The sequence below is a fragment of the Acyrthosiphon pisum genome, chromosome A1 (assembly GCF_005508785.2).
Source record: "Acyrthosiphon pisum isolate AL4f chromosome A1, pea_aphid_22Mar2018_4r6ur, whole genome shotgun sequence".
NCBI classification, from domain to species: domain Eukaryota; kingdom Metazoa; phylum Arthropoda; class Insecta; order Hemiptera; family Aphididae; genus Acyrthosiphon; species Acyrthosiphon pisum.
The window spans coordinates 29,942,123-29,962,098 of NC_042494.1; the positions used below are offsets into that span (position 1 = coordinate 29,942,123).

Here is a 19,976-nt window from a genome sequence, read left to right on the forward strand (position 1 = left end):
CCCCCCACCCCTTGGGATTTGGGTTTTTTTAAATTTAGTATATCACTGACCCACAACATCTATCTACAAATTTCTGAATTTTATGATTTGATATATCAAATTTTGCTATAGCAAAATATTTTTTCGTTTTAATCACGGATAATATATTATCACAGTATTGTATATTATTAACTCTATGTCTCGGTCAGGCACGTTTAATATAACTGATAACAGTTATCACTTATCAGTACTAGACATTCATTATTTTATCGTTGGTGATTTATTTTGAAATGCGTTTATTTGTATTTTTCTAAATAGTTGTAATTTCATATTTCCACTACCTAGTACCTATTAATTTGAATTGTATTATTTAATATTTTATTTTTAATATGTCAATGAAGCGAATAAGCAGTTATTTTGACATTACATCCAAAAAATCAAAACCTAATTTGCCATTGGAGGATATAAATATTATTATAAATTTATATTTTTACCTATAATACCTTGTGTATATTTTATATTATATGTATATACTTTATATTATATATAGTTATACATATAAATGCTATGGGGTGGGGGAGGGTTGGTTTTATTTTCGCCCCCCTCCCCTTGAACAGCATGTATAACCGCCACTGATGTTGACTTATTTATCCATAATACCCATAACATTTTTAAAAATAAATCAGAAAACTGTAAGTTTATACACTTTTGACAAACTAATAAGTACACACTATTTTTACTAGGTATATCATTTTAAACTGACAAAATATACGTAAGTGACGCTTAAACATTCCGAAGTCAATATAATTTTACTCTAAACAGTTTACCGGTTCAGTCCGATTTCCGAGGCTTGGCTATAAGTGTTATAATTTGTTTGAAAAATATAATTAAAGTATATTTTGTAACAAACATAACATAATATTTCTATTTTACAATAATGTTAATGATTAAATAAATGCCGCGTTGTTATATGAAGTAATTGGGTTAGATAGTGTTGCGTTAATCATAATAATAATATATAATATGAAACATTGTTTAAGCTTAACTAGCACACCGAACATGACATCAATATAAAATACAAGTTATTAGTTAATGAGTATTGAGTTTTTATAACAACTTATTTTGCCGTAATATATAATTAAATTAATTTTCTACCCGTCACATGTTATAATTTTCTCCCAGAACATTTTTATGGTTTAGTATATTTCCGGTATATTTTCTGAATTAATGGTTTGGCAGTCAAAATAATTAGATAAATGCATATTGATTAAACTAAAAGTTTCCAAATGAAACGACAGTTTAAAAACATTTTGTTTTGTTATTGTATTTTGATTACGGGTGTATTTAATAATATTGTAAATATAATTATAATAATACTAATAATGTGGAAATATTTAGATTAAGTACAATTTGGTAAATGTCGTAGGTTTTAATAGTAATATTATATTATAACTTATTAAACTATTTAAACATAGAGGCATTTCAGTTTCTAGGGATACGATGTATGAATAGGGTTATGCTGATAACGTATTTTTCCATCTGAATAACTCATACCAAAATAATTTAGAATTTGGACTGCAATATACACGGTTATAGAAAAATAAAATACTTAAATGTCATAAACAACCTAAACCTAGTCATGATAAATCACTTCTCGGTTGATATTTTTATATTTTCGAGAAAAAATTCAGATAAGAAAAATGCTTGATATTTGAAGTTTTTAAATGATTCTCAAACACATGGTCTACGATAAATATTTCATAAAATACAAAAATAATAATCTTATTTACCTAGATATTACGTAATATGCATAGGTATTTGATAATTTATATAAAAGCCAAGTATGCAACATTACGGTGATATTAGGTAGGTATGTGCAATAAATATATTTATATGTGCATATAAATATTTTATCTTTTGCTATGGATAAACGGTTCTACCGGTAGAAAAGAGCTAGGGCATTCTTTCATAAAAAATTTAAAATATAGTTATGTACTGACCCCTTTTAAACATAAAATAAATAAATCTTTGAATGATGATATTTGTAGATATTTCGAAATTATTATGGATAAATATTATTTGCTTATTTTGAATGAATCAATTTTAAACTAAAACTCAATCCAATTATTTTTAATGGTTTTGAAACACAGGCGACAGGCATCAATATAATTGTTGTTGTGTATGATATATTATTATACAATAATATAGATTAATATGTATTATATCAAGTATCAACTATTATACATATCTAAATTGTAAAATAAATCTAAGAGGTCCTGCATTAATTTATTTATCTTTTTTATTAAAACATTTTCATTAATTCCGTCTTATCACAATGTCACTGAAATTCGTAATAAATGCATAACTTTATAAGTCAGAAAGGTGTAAGATAGGTATTTACCTCATCATATCATTCATAATCATACCGTGTAACTCTAATATAAATAATCGAATTTTCCTATTGTCGAGTTATGATACATTATATTGTAAATTGAATTTATAAGTCACAAGTAAAATTCAAATGCATAAATTCGTATAAATAATAACACTTCATGTCTCAAAGTGCATTCGATTTTAGGATAGTAATATAGTAATATTATAATTTATATGTTATCAAAATATAAATATAAATTAACGAAAAACACGTTTCTGAAACGACGTTGAGAGCTATCAGTTTGTATATTAGTATTCAACCTAACTATCTGGTCTATTCATAAATATTGTAAACATGATGGTATGGAAATTACCTCCTTTGTTGTTTCAACAAATAAAAGAAGAAAAATAACAAACTTACAACCATCTTAACGTACGATAATAATAATAATATTAATATTTGCCTAACCAGTTTAACCTACAAACAAGTAACTCACAACTATTATTTATGTTTCAGCGCGGGAGGGGTTTAAATAAAAATACCGTTACTGAAAGTAAAACTTAGACTTACCCCTCCGGTTATACTATGGCCGATTCCCGAAGCGCCAGCCAACTCGACCATTGGACAGCTTGGACGGTGTTCTTCTTCGTGGAATTTTGGCTGGTACGGTTCGAGCATTCGAATTTTGCCCCATCGGTTGAAGAACAATGCAATGGCCGCCACCCATAGTATCATCACACATATGACAATGAACGCCTCTTCGGTCCGTATAACAATTGGACCTAGAACACAATTGTATTCCGACTGTCATCACTCGTTTTTATTTATTCCCATAAGGTTATAGTACACTAAGTAAAACAAACATTTTAGAAAAACTGTGTGGTTCCGTTTGTTTATTTAGATTTCATAGCTTTAAATATTATAATTTTACGTTTTATATTAATATAGTTGAAGTATGACAGAGTAGTATATATATGAAGTTTGACTATATATTGAGTATATATAGGAAGTTTGACATCAAAATCCAAACTGTAAGCCTTATATTTAATTTATAATATTGCTTAAACTTTAATTTATATTATCATTAATTAATATCTACTATGTTTTTACAATTTATTATGATAAAGATTACAAACTAGACTTAATTTGTTTAAAAAAAACACATATCATTCTTGCATTTTTGATAATATTATAATTATTAATATTCAATAATTTAAAATGTTTTATATTATATTACTTATTGGTAATCAAATGGTTTACGTGGAAACCAATGCAATGTAACCTGGTAAATGGTAACTATGACAATAATCATCAAAACCGTTTTTAGTGTCAATTATCAAATCAAAGACAAAACAGACACATGTTCTGCTGTTTTAGTGATCTAGATTAAGATTATTTAAAACATATATTAGGTTATTAGTACAATTTAAAACAACAACACAAGTACCAAATTCTTAAACTAGTTTTTGTATGCATATTGCATATTATACTTGATCTTCGACTTGCTTCATATAGTGTGGTTAGATTATACGTTGGAAACTTTGAATAAATGGACACACTGTATATTGTAATAAATTTTTACGTAGTTCTTTAAAAAGGTAGTTTAAAAGTTTCAACTGTTTTTCATCAGCCAGTATGCATGATGTGATGAATGAAATGATAAATATTTTATAAAATATTATTACGGTGTAGAGTATTAGAATTATCTATTATAGATGTTGAGCGTTGTCAAGGAAGCTATTGTCATTATGTTACGATGTATTTTACCCCAGTGAAACTTATTCATACAACCCCTCTATCGTTTGTAAAGAATATACCTGGGCTTAAATATTGACGTAATAAAACAAATTGTTTTATGATATTACAAATTTAAATGAAATTTGAAAAATAATAATTTTATTAGTATGATGATATACAGAGCGGTTTCTTAATATTCTTTAGCCTTAGGCATGCTGTAGTGAACTGCGTGGTTATTTTAAATTGTTTAAAATACGTTCGGCACCTCATTCAACTTGAATTGTTATTATTTAAGCAACGTTTATATACCTAATGATAATAATTTGAATTGTTTAATAATATACATAGGTACTTGGTTTTATAAATGAAACTCAAATTTACTACAGAAATTTCTAAACTGCGATCTTCCATATTTGTTTAACTAAATGTTATGCTATATGTTTATGTACAGTAGAGAATATTGAGTTTTCAGCTATAATGTGTCAACAGTTATCTTTAGAGACATGCTCACTGTAATATTAGATTCATGATATAAAAATCTCTTCGAGTGCCTCTCCAGACATTTTCTGTCAGGTAATTTCCTGTTGATTATACATACCTAGTACTGGTAAGTATAAACAAATAGAGTAAAAAGACAATTTGATATAAAATAAATAGGTATGAGGTAAAAGTCGCATCACTATATTATTTCTTCAATTCCATGTCGTACTAAATGATGATCTGTAATAATATAATATTTACAATAATAAAGTATATTCTTACATTTAACAGAAATATCTACTAAACTCAGAGGGTGTACCAAATTTTTTTTAAATATAATAATGTTTATAGTTCGATTTTGTAACATTGTAAAATTATTAAGTACCAATGTTGACTCAATTATTTAAATAAAAAAAAAAAACTAAAAATAACAAGATTTAAAGTTGCTTATTATTATTTGTTTACTTCATAAGTTAAATAATAAATTATAATACATAAATACATAAGTTATCATAATCTAATTATGGGCAAACAAATATTTATCAATTTAAAAAAGTATACTCAACTAATTAAGTGTTGTATGAACAAATGAAAAATAATTTAATATCTCGATTATTACCTAATTTTTATCATCTGTAACTAAATGTCTATAACCTATATACGAACTAAGTTAAGAGGTTTTCAACATTTAAATCAAGATTATATTTTTGAATATCACAATTTATTAGAATTATCTGTTGCACGGTGAATTAACTACTTCATGCTGTACAACACTGAAAACTTTCTAGAGTAGGTACCATGAGAGATGAATCTGGAAACTTTGAGTTTACTCGTTATGATTACCTACCTAAGTATGACTAGGTAATTCCTAGAGGCTACCGCCAAATACAGTGGCTACAAAACTCAGTTTATGCGCAACACACAAATCAATGGTGGTTTTGAACGTAGCTGGTACCGGCATTACATAATATTATTTACATATGATTGGACGAAAACGAGAATAATAATATGAAGAAATAAACGCCAAATGAAAGCACTTGAGATAGATATATATATAAAATAGTGAACGAATATTCCTTTGTATAGGTAATATTATAGGAGTATACATTCATCGAAGTATAATAATATTATATGAGGCGTATTAAAATGTCTTTGTATATGCGACTTGTATTGGTATTAACTCGACATAAACTAACCGTACGTGAAGTATTTGATTCGTATTTGCCTTATTATAAAATAACCAGAATAATATACATATTATTCTGTTGAATTTATACAGTTCAAATGTATTAATAATATTTAACAGATATGTATACCTACTACCTAGTAATTAGCTATGTATATATAAATACCTATTTTAATCATGAACGTATATAGATTTTAATGGCATATTATTGTAAAATTAAAACATATACAATATATTTTAGTGTCGAGAAAATATTACATCTCCGGAATTGTAAATATAATATCATAGAAGATATCAAAGCCAATTTATCATAGCTACCATCAAATGCTTGTTACTATCTTTGTCTTAATTTAAAAATATTAAATTTAAATATAATAAAAAATATAATATCTTTTTTAATGATTGAGATTAATTGCTTGTGTTAATTAAAAGTTTCACAATTTGTTATGTCGATGCCAACTATTTATAAAGCATTAGATCTCGGATGGTTGATCTAAATTGAAATTTCAAGAGGATTTTATACAGATTATTTTTAAACATAATATATTACATTGTCTCGAGAAGCATCATTAAAAATGACTCTTTAATATAACTGTACTTATAGGTAGTAAATAATCTGCATTAATTACTGGGAATATTACAGAGAATAATACACTAATACGGTAAATTGGATGAAATCCAATAATACAATTAATTGATGTTATCTACAAAAAACTTTTAATTACAAAATAATATTATTCTCTCTTTGAAATTGTTATTTTAGTTGAATAAATGTATTAAATCGAATTTCTTTGGAATTTGGTTTGAAATATTAGCTTAAAAATTCGTAAACTTTGTTAATTTTTACATTTTTACTTTTGCTGCATTTTTCGCTTCATGGTTTTAAATAATATCATAAAACAATAAATGGAATTTAAATGTTGTCATAATAGACGAATAAATAACATTAAAATTCATATAAATTAACTAAAAAATATGTAATGCTTGTACACTTAAGATTAATCAATATCTTGTTTTTATTTTAACAAATATCCAGTTTAATTTATATTTTATGACTTATAATCTGATTCAAATTGTTTTATCTTACAAAACAAAACAAAACAAAAAACGGTGTAAAATACGGTAATAAATAGTAATATTATAATTAGTGGTCCTTAAAAAAAATTAATATTCAAGATTAAGGCATTATACAATATTTCGTACGTCGTAAGATTTCTTCAAGATTTTGGTTTAATCATTGTGTGAAACGACGTTAATCACCGAGAAACGCATTTTTAAAGATTCCTCCAAGTATTATAGGTATATGTTCCTTTGTTCCTTATACCGACCTAATCAGCATTGCTCTATAAAAATAATCCTGCTTTTTGCTGACGAAACTGAAAACAATAATGGAATCTCGTTGTACAAATAAAAATCGATAGTTCAATTAAACAAAGTAGTCTTGTCCTCTCGTCAGATTATAATAATAATAATACGCTGAATGTTTTCCCATCTCATTATATGCGCTGCGTCATCGACGTCGGCACTGGTACGCATCGATGAGGGCAAAGGGAGGTTGTTTATAATATAATTATTGTATGCAAATGTTTCTACGCTAGAAGCCTTACAATAGCGAATGGCTAAGATTCAATTCGACGAAAAAAAAAATAATTCTACATAAAAACAAATCAATTTACAACCACACAGTTATTTGTCACTTCAAAGTGCACATTACTATACACTTGTTACAACTATAATATTATTGCCTGTCATCGTCATTTACTATAACGACAAGTAGACGAATTTAGGTCCTGAGTGGAGCGGACGTATTGATTTTATAATGATGTGTATGTTTTTTCTGTGCGTCTGGAGATACCTACTTCTTCAAGTAGAAAAAATGCTCTAATCATTAACTTTGATGAATATTTCCGAATGGATCTAGTTGGTAAGTTTGAATTTTGAGAGGTCAAAATTGAAAATGATCAGTAGTTTTTAATATAATGCAAGGTTCTTGATAAGTTGTAACTATTTAAAAATATTAATGATATATAGGCACTATTTTTTGAAGTTCAATTTATCTTAGGTTTCGTCAAGATCACAAATGGCCAAATTTAGTTAAATATACCTACCCATATAAATTATTCTATGTTTATAGTTAGGCACTGAAAATATAATACAAAGTTCTTCATAATTCATTTATTCTGAAACCAAGAAATCGCTGATAATTCTACGATAATAAACCTATATTGCCCTATGCAATGATTTTTTGCAATAGACATGTGTTCAATCTATCTAGTTCCTGTTATTACTACGCTTGGTAGGTAGCAATATTAATATACTAAGAAAATATCCTAGGGCGACCTACCATCTCCGCTTAGAACCGTTTTTCGCATACAGTGGTGTATAATTGAATTCAAATTGAACACATCCATTACACTGACCTACTCGGCACGTTCTACTGTACAGCAGAGTGGTACCCACTTTCCCAACTTTTTTTCGTTCATCCTTGCACTCACGGTGGCACAGTGTAAAATATTATTTAAGGTATCAATCGACGACGTCGTTAAGAATCTAAGGAAAAACGTTCGGTCGCCGAGAAACTACTTCTCGTTGTATTTTGTTATCCAAACTGCAGTTGAAGTGTAGTATTGAAATACAGTATATTATTACTATCGTTTTATTCGACTTGAAGCAACGCACGAGGCAAGTGCACATTAGGTACTCACCTCCGGTCCCAGTGGGTATCATATCCGACGGTACGGTGGACGTCTCTTCGGTCTCTTCGATGCCCAAGACTTGGTTGGACGTAGGTGAATCCAACCATGGAGTTCCATCGTCCGGGTATGGCGTGTCACCGTAGTTCAGCTCCGTGTAATTGCCATTTTCCACCATTTTACGTTTAAATCATTTCCCTGAAACAAGAAATTCATTGGTTATTAACATATGAACACAGATATATTATGTACACGAGCGTAGAGCAATAAGAGCATATTACAGAATGAGCAAGACTATTGACTTATGAATATGAATAATGATTCAACAATGGTTCACTATTTTAATAATATTAATATTAAAAATTATAAGAGCTTAAATGTTTATATTTTTATTTTTTTCGTTGTATTGTAAACGCAATCGATCAATAATATCGTTTTCTGGTTTAGTGGTTATTCCGGGACTGGAATGATGATTTACATCGAGCCTTGTGCTATGTAGTGAAAAATTATCTATTCAAGAGGAAAATTAATATGTTCTTTCGATGTTTGTGTAATTTTATCCACTTATTTATTTCTTAGCAGAAAGTTATTCAGTTCTGTGATAAATATTTTCAAAATAAAATCACATGTTTTATTACCGTAAATATAAAATGAATAACAGTGACGTCACTTTTAATCCGATAAATTCCATTAGAGGAATACCTAAAAAAAACACATTTAACCTATATATAGGAAACACTAAGTATGTTTGTTTTATTAAAAAGGAATTAGATAACACACGAATAACTACTACCGAAAAAAAACCATTTAAATTTTGCGGTATTATCTACTTTCGAGGTTTTTGAATACACAGCAACTGTAGTTTTTTTAACTAATGGATGAAATAGAAACTATTCGTAAGAATTTAAGACAGAGCAACATTAAACGCAATTTATTTTTTGTTTTTTCTTTTAAAATGTACTACATAGGTAGTTTAAAAATGTTAATACATTTTCTTCTAAATATTCTCCTAACTAATTTAACTAATTTCATATTATTTATTTCAAAACAAAAAACTTTACATATTTAATGTTAACATTTATTATGTGTAGGTATTTTGGTTATTTTATACGTATATACGAGTCCGTAAGCGATGTTTACCAGGAAGCTCAAAATTATAAGCTTCACAATATCGATTTTCACATGTTAAAACTATAGATAAATGCATGGATCAAACAGAAAACACGGATACCTGCGTACTGAACGGTTGTTCTGGTTTGTGAAATACGCTAAAGGTTTCAGCGCTATGAATACTACATGAATATGATATTATTATATCGTCCAAAGTTTACCCGTTGTTGCTGAATTTGATATCGTCAGGTAGCCACTACGAAAATCCCTTTTCGGTAAATACCACACATTGACCTATATATAACCAGGGTTACGCGTCAATGATATTATATATTAGTACCTATACATTATATTACCAAGAGATAGGTAGTTCTTAAAACAATCCTATCGGTTCCAATTTTATACAGGATAAACCAATAAATACATTTTTCCTTATAGTGGCCATTTTACAGACCACTACATAATCTATTTTACGAATCATCTGTACATTACTGAACACTGCAGTAATAGACTGACTGGTTCACTTGTTATTCAACCATTGTGGTTAAAAATTGAACCACCGTAGAATACGTTTTTTCGTCAATGAACTGCAGTTGTAGTCGCTACATAATGATTAGTGGAATGACCTATTTATTTATCTAAAAATCAATGGTATAATCAACTGTTGTTATTTTTATTCAGTAATAATTATTGTCATTTCATATATAGATATCTACTTTTTACCTACTTGATAAGGATCAAATCGACATTTTATTAATATTATAAATAAGTAATACTGTCGTTGGTTTTATACGTGGTTATAATAATTTATATTATAGTTATTATATTTACGTACAATCGATTATATTTTGATGTATACGATATACATAATAGCTAAACATAATTATAAGGGGATAGAAAACTACCGTATTGTAGGCAACCATATTAATACACTATAGAAACCTCCATACTTATATTATTATACTAATGAAAATTATAAAAATAAAGTGCTTTAAGTTGAAACAATTTTAAACCAAATGTTGCTTTTTTTTACTAAATTTCAAAACAAGTGATTTGATCTTTATACGTACAAAATACTTTTTTATCATAAAATACCACTGTTCAAAAAAAAAAAATTATTTCCTATGACAAAAAAACATTTCTAAAATGTACAATTATAGTTTATTATACGCACCTAACTAATGGTCAATCCATTGATTGATTCGATTATTTCCTCTTAATTATTCATTAGATCCTAAACATTACGTAAAAACCAAACATTTTGAATGAAATGCACACATTTCTATAGTATTGATACAATACGTATATTATTTTGTGCTGTGCAGTTTGGAAACACAGTTATGAATAAATAATATGAGTGTAAATATGGTACCAATTAACTTTGACAGTAAAATAAGGGTACCTAAACATGCGAATCATTTGCAAATATGTTTTTCCAATGTACATACATTTTCCGGTCATACATTATAATAATATAATTTACACACTGATACATTTTGTAGTCTAGAGTGGTTTTATATTTGTTTAGATTTTATTTCATGTTCCACTCTAAAATTTGTTTTGTAGGTACGATGTTTGGTAAAAAAATTAATGTAAAAATGTTATCTATTTAATCAAATATTTTACAACGTTGCCTTTGTAATAAATAAATACTTATAGGTACACATCATAATATTAAGTTAAACTTGTTTTCAATATTAAAGTAGGAGAAAAAATAAAATATTATATAATTGTATATATTTTTTACATCAAGTCTACTTGAAATCGACTTTCCCACATTTTGATTTTTTGATTTTAGCTTCTCCAATAATTGAAAAACAATAATGTTCAAATACTCTTTTTTTATATGACTTTTTCTGGAATTTGGGAAATAATATCAAAAATGTGGGAAAGTCGATTTCAAGTAGACTTGTAGACGAATTCAAATCTGTTTTCAAAATTCTTATCGCTTCATTAGATCAATTGGTATGTTTGGCAAAAAACACGTCTAAAATACCATGTCAGGCGTGTGTTAGACGAAAATACGAAATCACGGTATCGAATCCCCTTAAGTCGACTACTCAATAACTACTTTTAACAGCAGAAGAAAACAAATAGAACTATAAATAAAATTATTATAAAGAACAAATAAATAATATTAATGCAATAAATTGAGATTTTTATATTGCATGAAGTATTTGGAAAAAAAATATAAGTTTATCTTTACTATTTTAAAAGATACTCAACTCCATAAACCATACATTTTGTGGTTATCTTAGAGGTACCATATTATTTTTCAAGATCTAAAAATAAGTTTATCAAAATATGCCTTGTGTTTGTTAATCATTTAATTATTAGAATAATAAAATATTTTTATTATTCGTATATTATTCGGGAGACAGAGGAATTAAAAATAAAATAAAAGTATTTATTAATATAATTAATGTGACCGATAAATTGTTATGAAATTATGTTAAAATAATATTCATTATTAGTATATTTGGAACATCTGAAAGTATTATGAAAATATAATAAGATCTTGTCAAAATTTCTCTTAGTTTTGATTTAAAATTCCAATTTTTATCTGCCTATACATTAATCTTGCTGTCTCCTAAAAACAACATCGGTAGTAAACATGGCGTGCTACTTGATATTTTCTCCTCATCGCGGAATACATTGAATCATATAATATATCATTATAGATATTATGTTTTTACAATAATGGTAAAAAATATGTATCAATGAGGTTGCTATGAAAACGTAATTATATTATGCATCAGTTGCTATGGACAGCAACCTTACAAAGAATCCGTTTATGAAATAAAAGTTGTAAACCAGATTTTGGTGGGTCTATTTCATTTTTGGTTGCTATGGTAACGGAATTATATTACTAATCGGTTACTACGGGCAACCTAGGAACTGTAAGTTGAAATTATGACGTTTTAAAATTGAAATGTTATAACGAAAAACTCATCACGATTATGAAAAAAAGAAGTTGTAATCATCCGAAAACATAAATAAGTTTAAATTATAATTTTTAAAATTAAATACAAATGTTTATAAAATACTGTTTAGTTATAAAAAAAAAGAATCTTATGAAATTGTTATTATTTTTATCTTTATTGTTTAAAAGGTTTGTGGTGATTTTTTACCGCATGAAGCGTTATTTTATTGTTAGTTATTTTTTTATAATATAGGAAGATTAATGGTGCATACTGCATGGTAACACAATGTGGTAGGTGACTGATAAAGATGTTTAAAAAACGATTAAGATATTTAGATTAAAATTGATTCTTTACAGAGTGAACGGTATACTTTATTATTTATTAATACATTGATAGTTTAATTCAAAATCAAAACTAATAAAATTATAATAGCATGTAGAATAAGTACAATTACAAAGCAAATGATTATTATGATTAAGAGCATTACTCGTATAAATTACAGTATGTTTTTACAGTACATTCTCATAATTTTTAAATTAAAATGTTGTTTTTGCAGGAAAATTTAAAATAAATGTAATTGCATATTGCCCTTAGTTCTTCCATCCTTACGTTTGTTGGTTAAACTACCTACAACTTATAATTTTTAAATGCCAACATCATATTTTTCATCTCCTATATTCTAAAGTAAATGATTTTTCTACATATGTTGATGTACTTGCCTATGTAAATATTAAATGCGGAAGGAAAAGTTTTTTTTTCTTATTTATAAGAATTTAAACTTTAGCTGAGCTAAATTGTACATCTCAAATAATTGTTCATGTCATCCCTTACAAAGTTACTTCACTTCTCTTATCTAAACAAAAATTATTATTACCTAATAAATAACACTACCAACAAAATATATAAAATATATTTTCTAATCTCTAATAATTATCTCTCTTGCGATTTATACCATTATACATATTTTGTATGCATGATCTAAGGTGTCTTTCGTTTTATTTTTTAAATTTAGCTCTATAATTTGTTAATGCATGTAAAATAAAGTGATTACCTAAGTAATGTTTACCTTAAGCAACACGATAGTGGTATATTCAACAACATATTATTCATTAAAAAATATAACGATAGTATATTTGGGGTTTTCAATACAAAATAAGTATTAACTATAATGTACAAAAATGAAAAAATAATATCAACTTTGGATTTTTATTTACAGAAAAATTACATTATTATAATATAATATACTAAAATAATAAACTATACTCAAATAATTAATTGGAAACCAAAATTCCCCGAAATATTCTTTGTCGGTTCTAACTAATCCTCTTTAAAAAATAATAAGTTCAAACAGCACACTTAAGATACTCAGTAACAGAATAATATGAATTTTTTAAATTTTGAATACTCTGTGTAATTATTGTAAATTTCAATTTTTAATAAAAGTAATTTAAACAATTTAATTGCATGCCACTTGAAAATGATTTCGTTTAATAATACAATTGTTGAAAAACATAATTTCAACGAAATAACATATTTTAACGAACAAATTAAATCGTTTGGAATTTAATGATGGTCTAGAATGTGTTTCAATTGGTTGAGGTTCGTGAATATTTTTGCAAATGTAAATATCATCATCAAGTAACAGTAAAAAAATAATATCCCGTAAAAAAATAATGAACTGTGACTACACTTAATGGTGTAAAACCCTGAGAACCAAAGAAACAGCAGTAGAAAAGTCGAAAGATAATAATAATATAAAAAATATGTTTATTGTTTTAATTTTATGAGTTGAAATATATTTTTCGATGAATTGAAATATTTAGTTACGATATTCAAATATTAAATTGTGAATCTGAAACGACACATATAAGGTTGGGCATAAATGTTTAGAATTGTATATGGAAGTTAAATAATTTATTATATTTCGTCTATAGCATGCTATAATGTTGTTTTGTTTTTATTCATATTCTAATATTGGTGTTGATCGTTGAAGGTGAATGATTCCTAAAAAAGAAAAATCCTTTTTAAGAACAAAAAAAATATATTATTCTCATATTTTTTTTAGGTTTTTACTTTCTGACTCGGGTAAACGAGATTTAGACATTGATAGATTGATAGTGAATTTGGTTTAAATATTTTGAACTTTTTGGAAATGTAGAGAGGTAATACAAAAAAAAAACTTAAAGTCCTACATGAATCAAATCAAGTACTAAATAACAAAGATATTAATATGTTTTAGATTCTGAGCAGAGCGAGGAAGCTATTGGTTTTACAATGGTGTTTATTTTTTTTTATTTTTTCTTTTTATTTATTTATTTATTTATTTATATCCTGTATACAAAATTTTTACCAGAAGGAGTGCTTCGATTTCAACATGTAGTACTTTATCTTTTAGCAAATTGAATCAAGATGGTACTTTAAACAGGTCATTTTCCGATTTTCTCAATAGTTATTTAATGCCACGGGAAAAACCACCAAAAAATTACGAAAAAACGCTAAAAATCGGATTTTAATTTCTAACGCTTTGTTTATCACCATAGAAACGAATAAAAAATTATAATATTAATTCAACTTACATGATAAAATAAATAACAACAATATAAAATATCCGGACTGACAAACCGTCTCCGCTCAGAATCGTTTTTCTTTTACAATGATATTTTATCATTGAATTCAAGTCTAATACAACCCATTATACAATGACCCACTTGTAAACTACTGTACAGCAGAGCGACATCCACTTACCTGCTATATTAAAATTGCACTCTATAGGCGTGGTCACGAGGATCACCCAATTTATGTAACAAAAAAGTGACTTAGTTTATTTTTATTTTTTTTCTGTATTTGTTAATTGAAACGACCGCGTAGGTAGTAGGGAGATCAAGTGATCTATTTATCTGTGTATACATCAATATACGCATGATACTACCCCCTTCTCCAAGAGGAGACATGTGAGATCTTCGCTTCCAGTGGAGTGGGACCTAGAAAATCTAATAATAAGAATAATAATAATAATTTTTTTAATGTTGCTATGAATCGAAATGATTACTGTGTAAGTCACAGTCAACTGCGTGACCACTGCACCACTCCGACCACAAACTTAGTTCATGATCAATAATTGTGCAACTGCAAAGGTATATAACTGTCATACGACAATTATTAATTAATTTGTAACTTACCTAAATACAACTTTTAAATTTGGGAGTTAGAATGGTCTGCTTGTACGTAATATAGTTTAAATGAATTACATTTGTTGTAAATTCTATTATAATAATATTAATATCGAGGCAGCCTAGCTATAACTGTAAGTATATATAATAATAGCTTAGCTAAGGTACCACATGATCATTGAAGAATATTATCGATTTCAAACTGCGGTTCATCCAAGAAATAATGTTCACAATTATTAGCCAACATATTGTTGTTAAAGACATGAAATGATGTTATGGAATTATACAATTAACAAGAAATTCACGAATTATGTTATACCTACTTAATTATATTATATTATACTATTATATTATAAAGTAGGTACTTATTTTATAATTTTATTAAATCATTAAGTATGGGGGAACAAATGCAGTATTGATTAAGGTTTAATACAATAATAAGGATAAATATTAGTAGAGAAAATATTTTTAATACAATGTATTTTTATTTAAATTTATATCAAATAGATTACTGGGCCTTGCTGAGAAAAACTCAATGCGGAGGCCCGGGGTTATCTTAGTTTGCAAATAAATGTAATTTTTCTTAATAATAATAAATAATTTCTTCGTTAGAACACGTTCGATTATATTATATCCATCCCGCCCGGCGTTGTTCGTAAGACACGCTTGTGATTATGCGAGCAGTATATTTTCAGGTAGGAGAAGTGCGTATACGTAATTACGAATGTTTTATTAACGCGTTGTTTATGATGTGAATGTGTAGGTGCCCGGGACAACAGTCGAAATATAACCGTTAGGAATACAATTTTTAATATATTTTATGGTTTCGACCAAATATAATAATATAAAGGTCTAAAATTATATTCAATCGTGACCAATAACAACCTTACAATAAACAAAAATAGATTATTATTTAGTTTATTTTCTTACTGGACAGGTGGAGCCACTGTTGTATTTTTGACATTCAGATTTCCTACTTTTCCGGTGGATTTCTCTAAAATTTTCTTTCATGTAAGCCTTGTCCTGACAATTACCAACACAACAGAAAAAAAAATCAGCCAAATCGGTAAATGCGTTTTCCAGTGATGCCATGCCAAAGGATTAGGGTCCATTTTTATATAGGTATAGAGATTATAATTTAAAAACTTAATAAACAAATTATATCAAATCTTTAATTCTTGACCACACAACATATTATTATTCAAAACGTGTGGTCATCTTTATTCAAATCAATAATAATCGCAAGCGCATATCAATGGTAAAATCGTTTCAGTTTTAAATTATAAAATAATAATCTGAATTTGAAATATAATACTAACACATTTTAATATTTATAAGTCATTTTCTACAAAGTTTCATACAATACTCATCGGTGATTTTTAAAGTCACAAGACATTGCTAATTGCTTAAATTTCAACTCATGATTGCAATCATACACACGCACACACATACATGGTGACATTGCTAACGATAGTATATTTTCCGTCGAGATTGGGTGAGACAAGGGAAAACAAATTTGGAGAGTTGACAATCATAATCTACGCGTGTGTTGTCTGGCGAAATTAATATCTATGACTACCGGGGATGCAGCGCGCACATATTATAGATACCGAGATGGAGATAAATTTACAATGAGATTTCAGTGAGCGGTGAGTTTCGTCTCCAATGCGTACAGAATGTTTAAGAAAAAAAAACTAATAAATTTATAATATTATGTAATACACCCGCACGTATATTATATTTCACCGTTGAGCCCCAGAGCTGGCACCGTCGAGGTTTTTGTATAAATCAAAACCGGTAAATGGATGGCCGTGGAGGAACGCGAAGGAAAATCGTTCGTCGGGAAATAGTACGTGCGCCGCTATATAATATACGAGGACGGTGAAATGCACGTCGCCCGATCACGATGGGCTTCTGCGGTGGGTGTCTGGGGTGGGTGTCTGTGGGGGGGAGAGGTCTGTGTTGGACGAACGCCACGTGTGTTGCACGCATACACACGATTTATAAATATATATATATATTTATCAACGGAAAACGTTTGTCATACGAGTCGGATGCCACGCGGAGACGGTGTACACGGATTGGGTGAGGTGGGTGCACACACGGTAATAGTGGGTGCGAGCGGGATAGCGGTAGGGTTAACGTCAAGTTTCACCCTCCTGTTCTCTCATACACGCGAAAGGACAACGGCCACTGCACCATATTCTACTACATAAAAACAATTCTGAACGCGTGTTTTTGTTTTTATTACTCTTATTATTTTTTTTTTTTATATATACGGAATACGGTAATCGGGTAATATTAAGTTTTTGTCATTTCAGCGTAATTTTAGGCTAGCGATGAAATGTGTTCCACGCAGAACTCGTCGCCCCTCTGCGGAAAAGAAGACACGCATATAGCATGAAATATAAAATAATTTCGAGAAAGAATAGCAGAACAATAGTTTTTAATGTTTTAACACTACAGTATCATAATGCTAACAAACAATAGTATTAATTGTTATAGCTATACAAATATTGTTAATTCGTTACGGTTACGATATTATAATAATTAATGATATCGATTGATACGCGCGTTGACATAAACGTTTGTATGGCGTGTGAACAGTATTTCCTGGTACACATCGACAGCACTAGCGCGTGTCATATGCAAAACATTAACTCATAATAGTTACCTGCAATTGTTGTACAACATTATTCATGAGGTATAATTGTCGAAAGTCACTTAACTCTTGAACTAATGATGAAAAGTGTAGACTAATAAATTGTGGAGATTACTTAACAAATTCTAACAAACTAATTACTGGTGAAAATTAAAATAATAACCACTCCGCGCATTCAATGAATTAGCTCAAAATGTGTGTGGAGGTACGTCATTAAAATGCAAAATGTAATTATATTTATTAATTAATAGTAAATTTGATAATAATCTAAACAGTTTATTCGCAAATAATATTCTCTGAAAACTATATCATACGGAATAGTCGTATTCAAGTTAGATTTCCGAAAATTCAAATCCCAAAAGAAAGACCATAATGATTCATACAGTAGGGCCCTCAGGAGAGAAATACAACGTATTGTGTTATACAACACAACTTCGTATAAGTTTATACTTGATCAAAACTGTCCTCGTAATATTATAATGTATCATACATAGTTTTGATATAATATTATAAAAACTTCTTTTAACTATTCCTATTTTGTCTATGAGGCGAAATTAATTATTATTAAAAAATTAAATAGTAATATTAAAAAAATCTATATATATTGTATAATTAGTGTTAATAATTAATTAATTAGTTAGTTAACAGTTTTTAACACTATTATTTATTTCATATTTGTGAATATTCTATAGAGGCACGATATTTCTATATCGATCATAATTAACTACACATGTGCACAACTCACAGGCAAGTAAAACGGTAAACGCATTCCACATTATAATAGCATATCGCTAAATAAATAAATTCCACAATATTTTCCAACTACCTATCTACGTTTTGTAAATAAAGAAACAAGTTTAAAACAAAAGCTAACCAAACAACAAAAGCGAAATTGTTTGGAAGATTTTAATTTTTAATTTATTTTTATTAAAATAATATAATATTATTATTATTATTATATATGTGGTGAATTTTATTTAATATATTAGTTAACTGGCTAAATAATAGACTTTTATTGAATAGATGTGAGGTTACATTGTTTTTTTTTTTATTGTTATGGAAATTTATGAGTTGGGAATATTACTGTAATACGTAAATAAAACTCGTTCAATAGACGAAGTGTATCTATAGAAACCGTAATTAGTGGACAATTTGGTTCAAATACTACACATCAATATTAATCAGCTTCAATAGTCAAATATACTGTATAAATAATAGTTTATTTGTATATTACACTTTTGTTCCTAAGGAGACATAACGTCCGATTCAACTGCACAATATTACATGGAATAAATTGCGATATAAAATAGTAATACTTCAATAAGTACTAATATTTTCTTGTCATTTATAATTTATGTTAACATTTTTTTTTTATCATCGTTATTTATGGTCATCATATTATTATGTTGGTAATGAAAAAATATTTACTTCGTCTAAGGTTAACCAAACAAAAATAAAATTAGTTATTATTTTGATGTTACTCTGATAGTTATAAAAAATAAACTAAAAGCAGAATTTGTATTTTTACGGTTCTATGGAAAACAACAACTACTGTCGTTAAACAAAAATGAGTATTTTATCCAAAACTACAGATAAAATAACTAAAAAAAACCTGTCACCAAAAGCATTTCGTTATCAACTGAATACACAAATTATTAATT

General features: G+C 27.7%; 1 protein-coding gene across 1 annotated transcript in view; it reads right to left on the reverse strand.

The window, feature by feature from the left end:
• The window catches only part of LOC100569377, an 81,117-nt gene that overhangs the window by 23,982 nt on the left and 37,159 nt on the right, over positions 1-19,976 (reverse strand). Inside the window, exons 2-3 of the mRNA XM_029486912.1 lie at positions 8,462-8,647; positions 2,924-3,135 (exon numbers count right to left, since the gene is read on the reverse strand). Of these exons, the coding sequence (XP_029342772.1) occupies positions 2,924-3,135; positions 8,462-8,627 (378 nt within the window). The 5' untranslated portion in view covers positions 8,628-8,647. The remainder of the gene's footprint in view (positions 1-2,923; positions 3,136-8,461; positions 8,648-19,976) is intronic.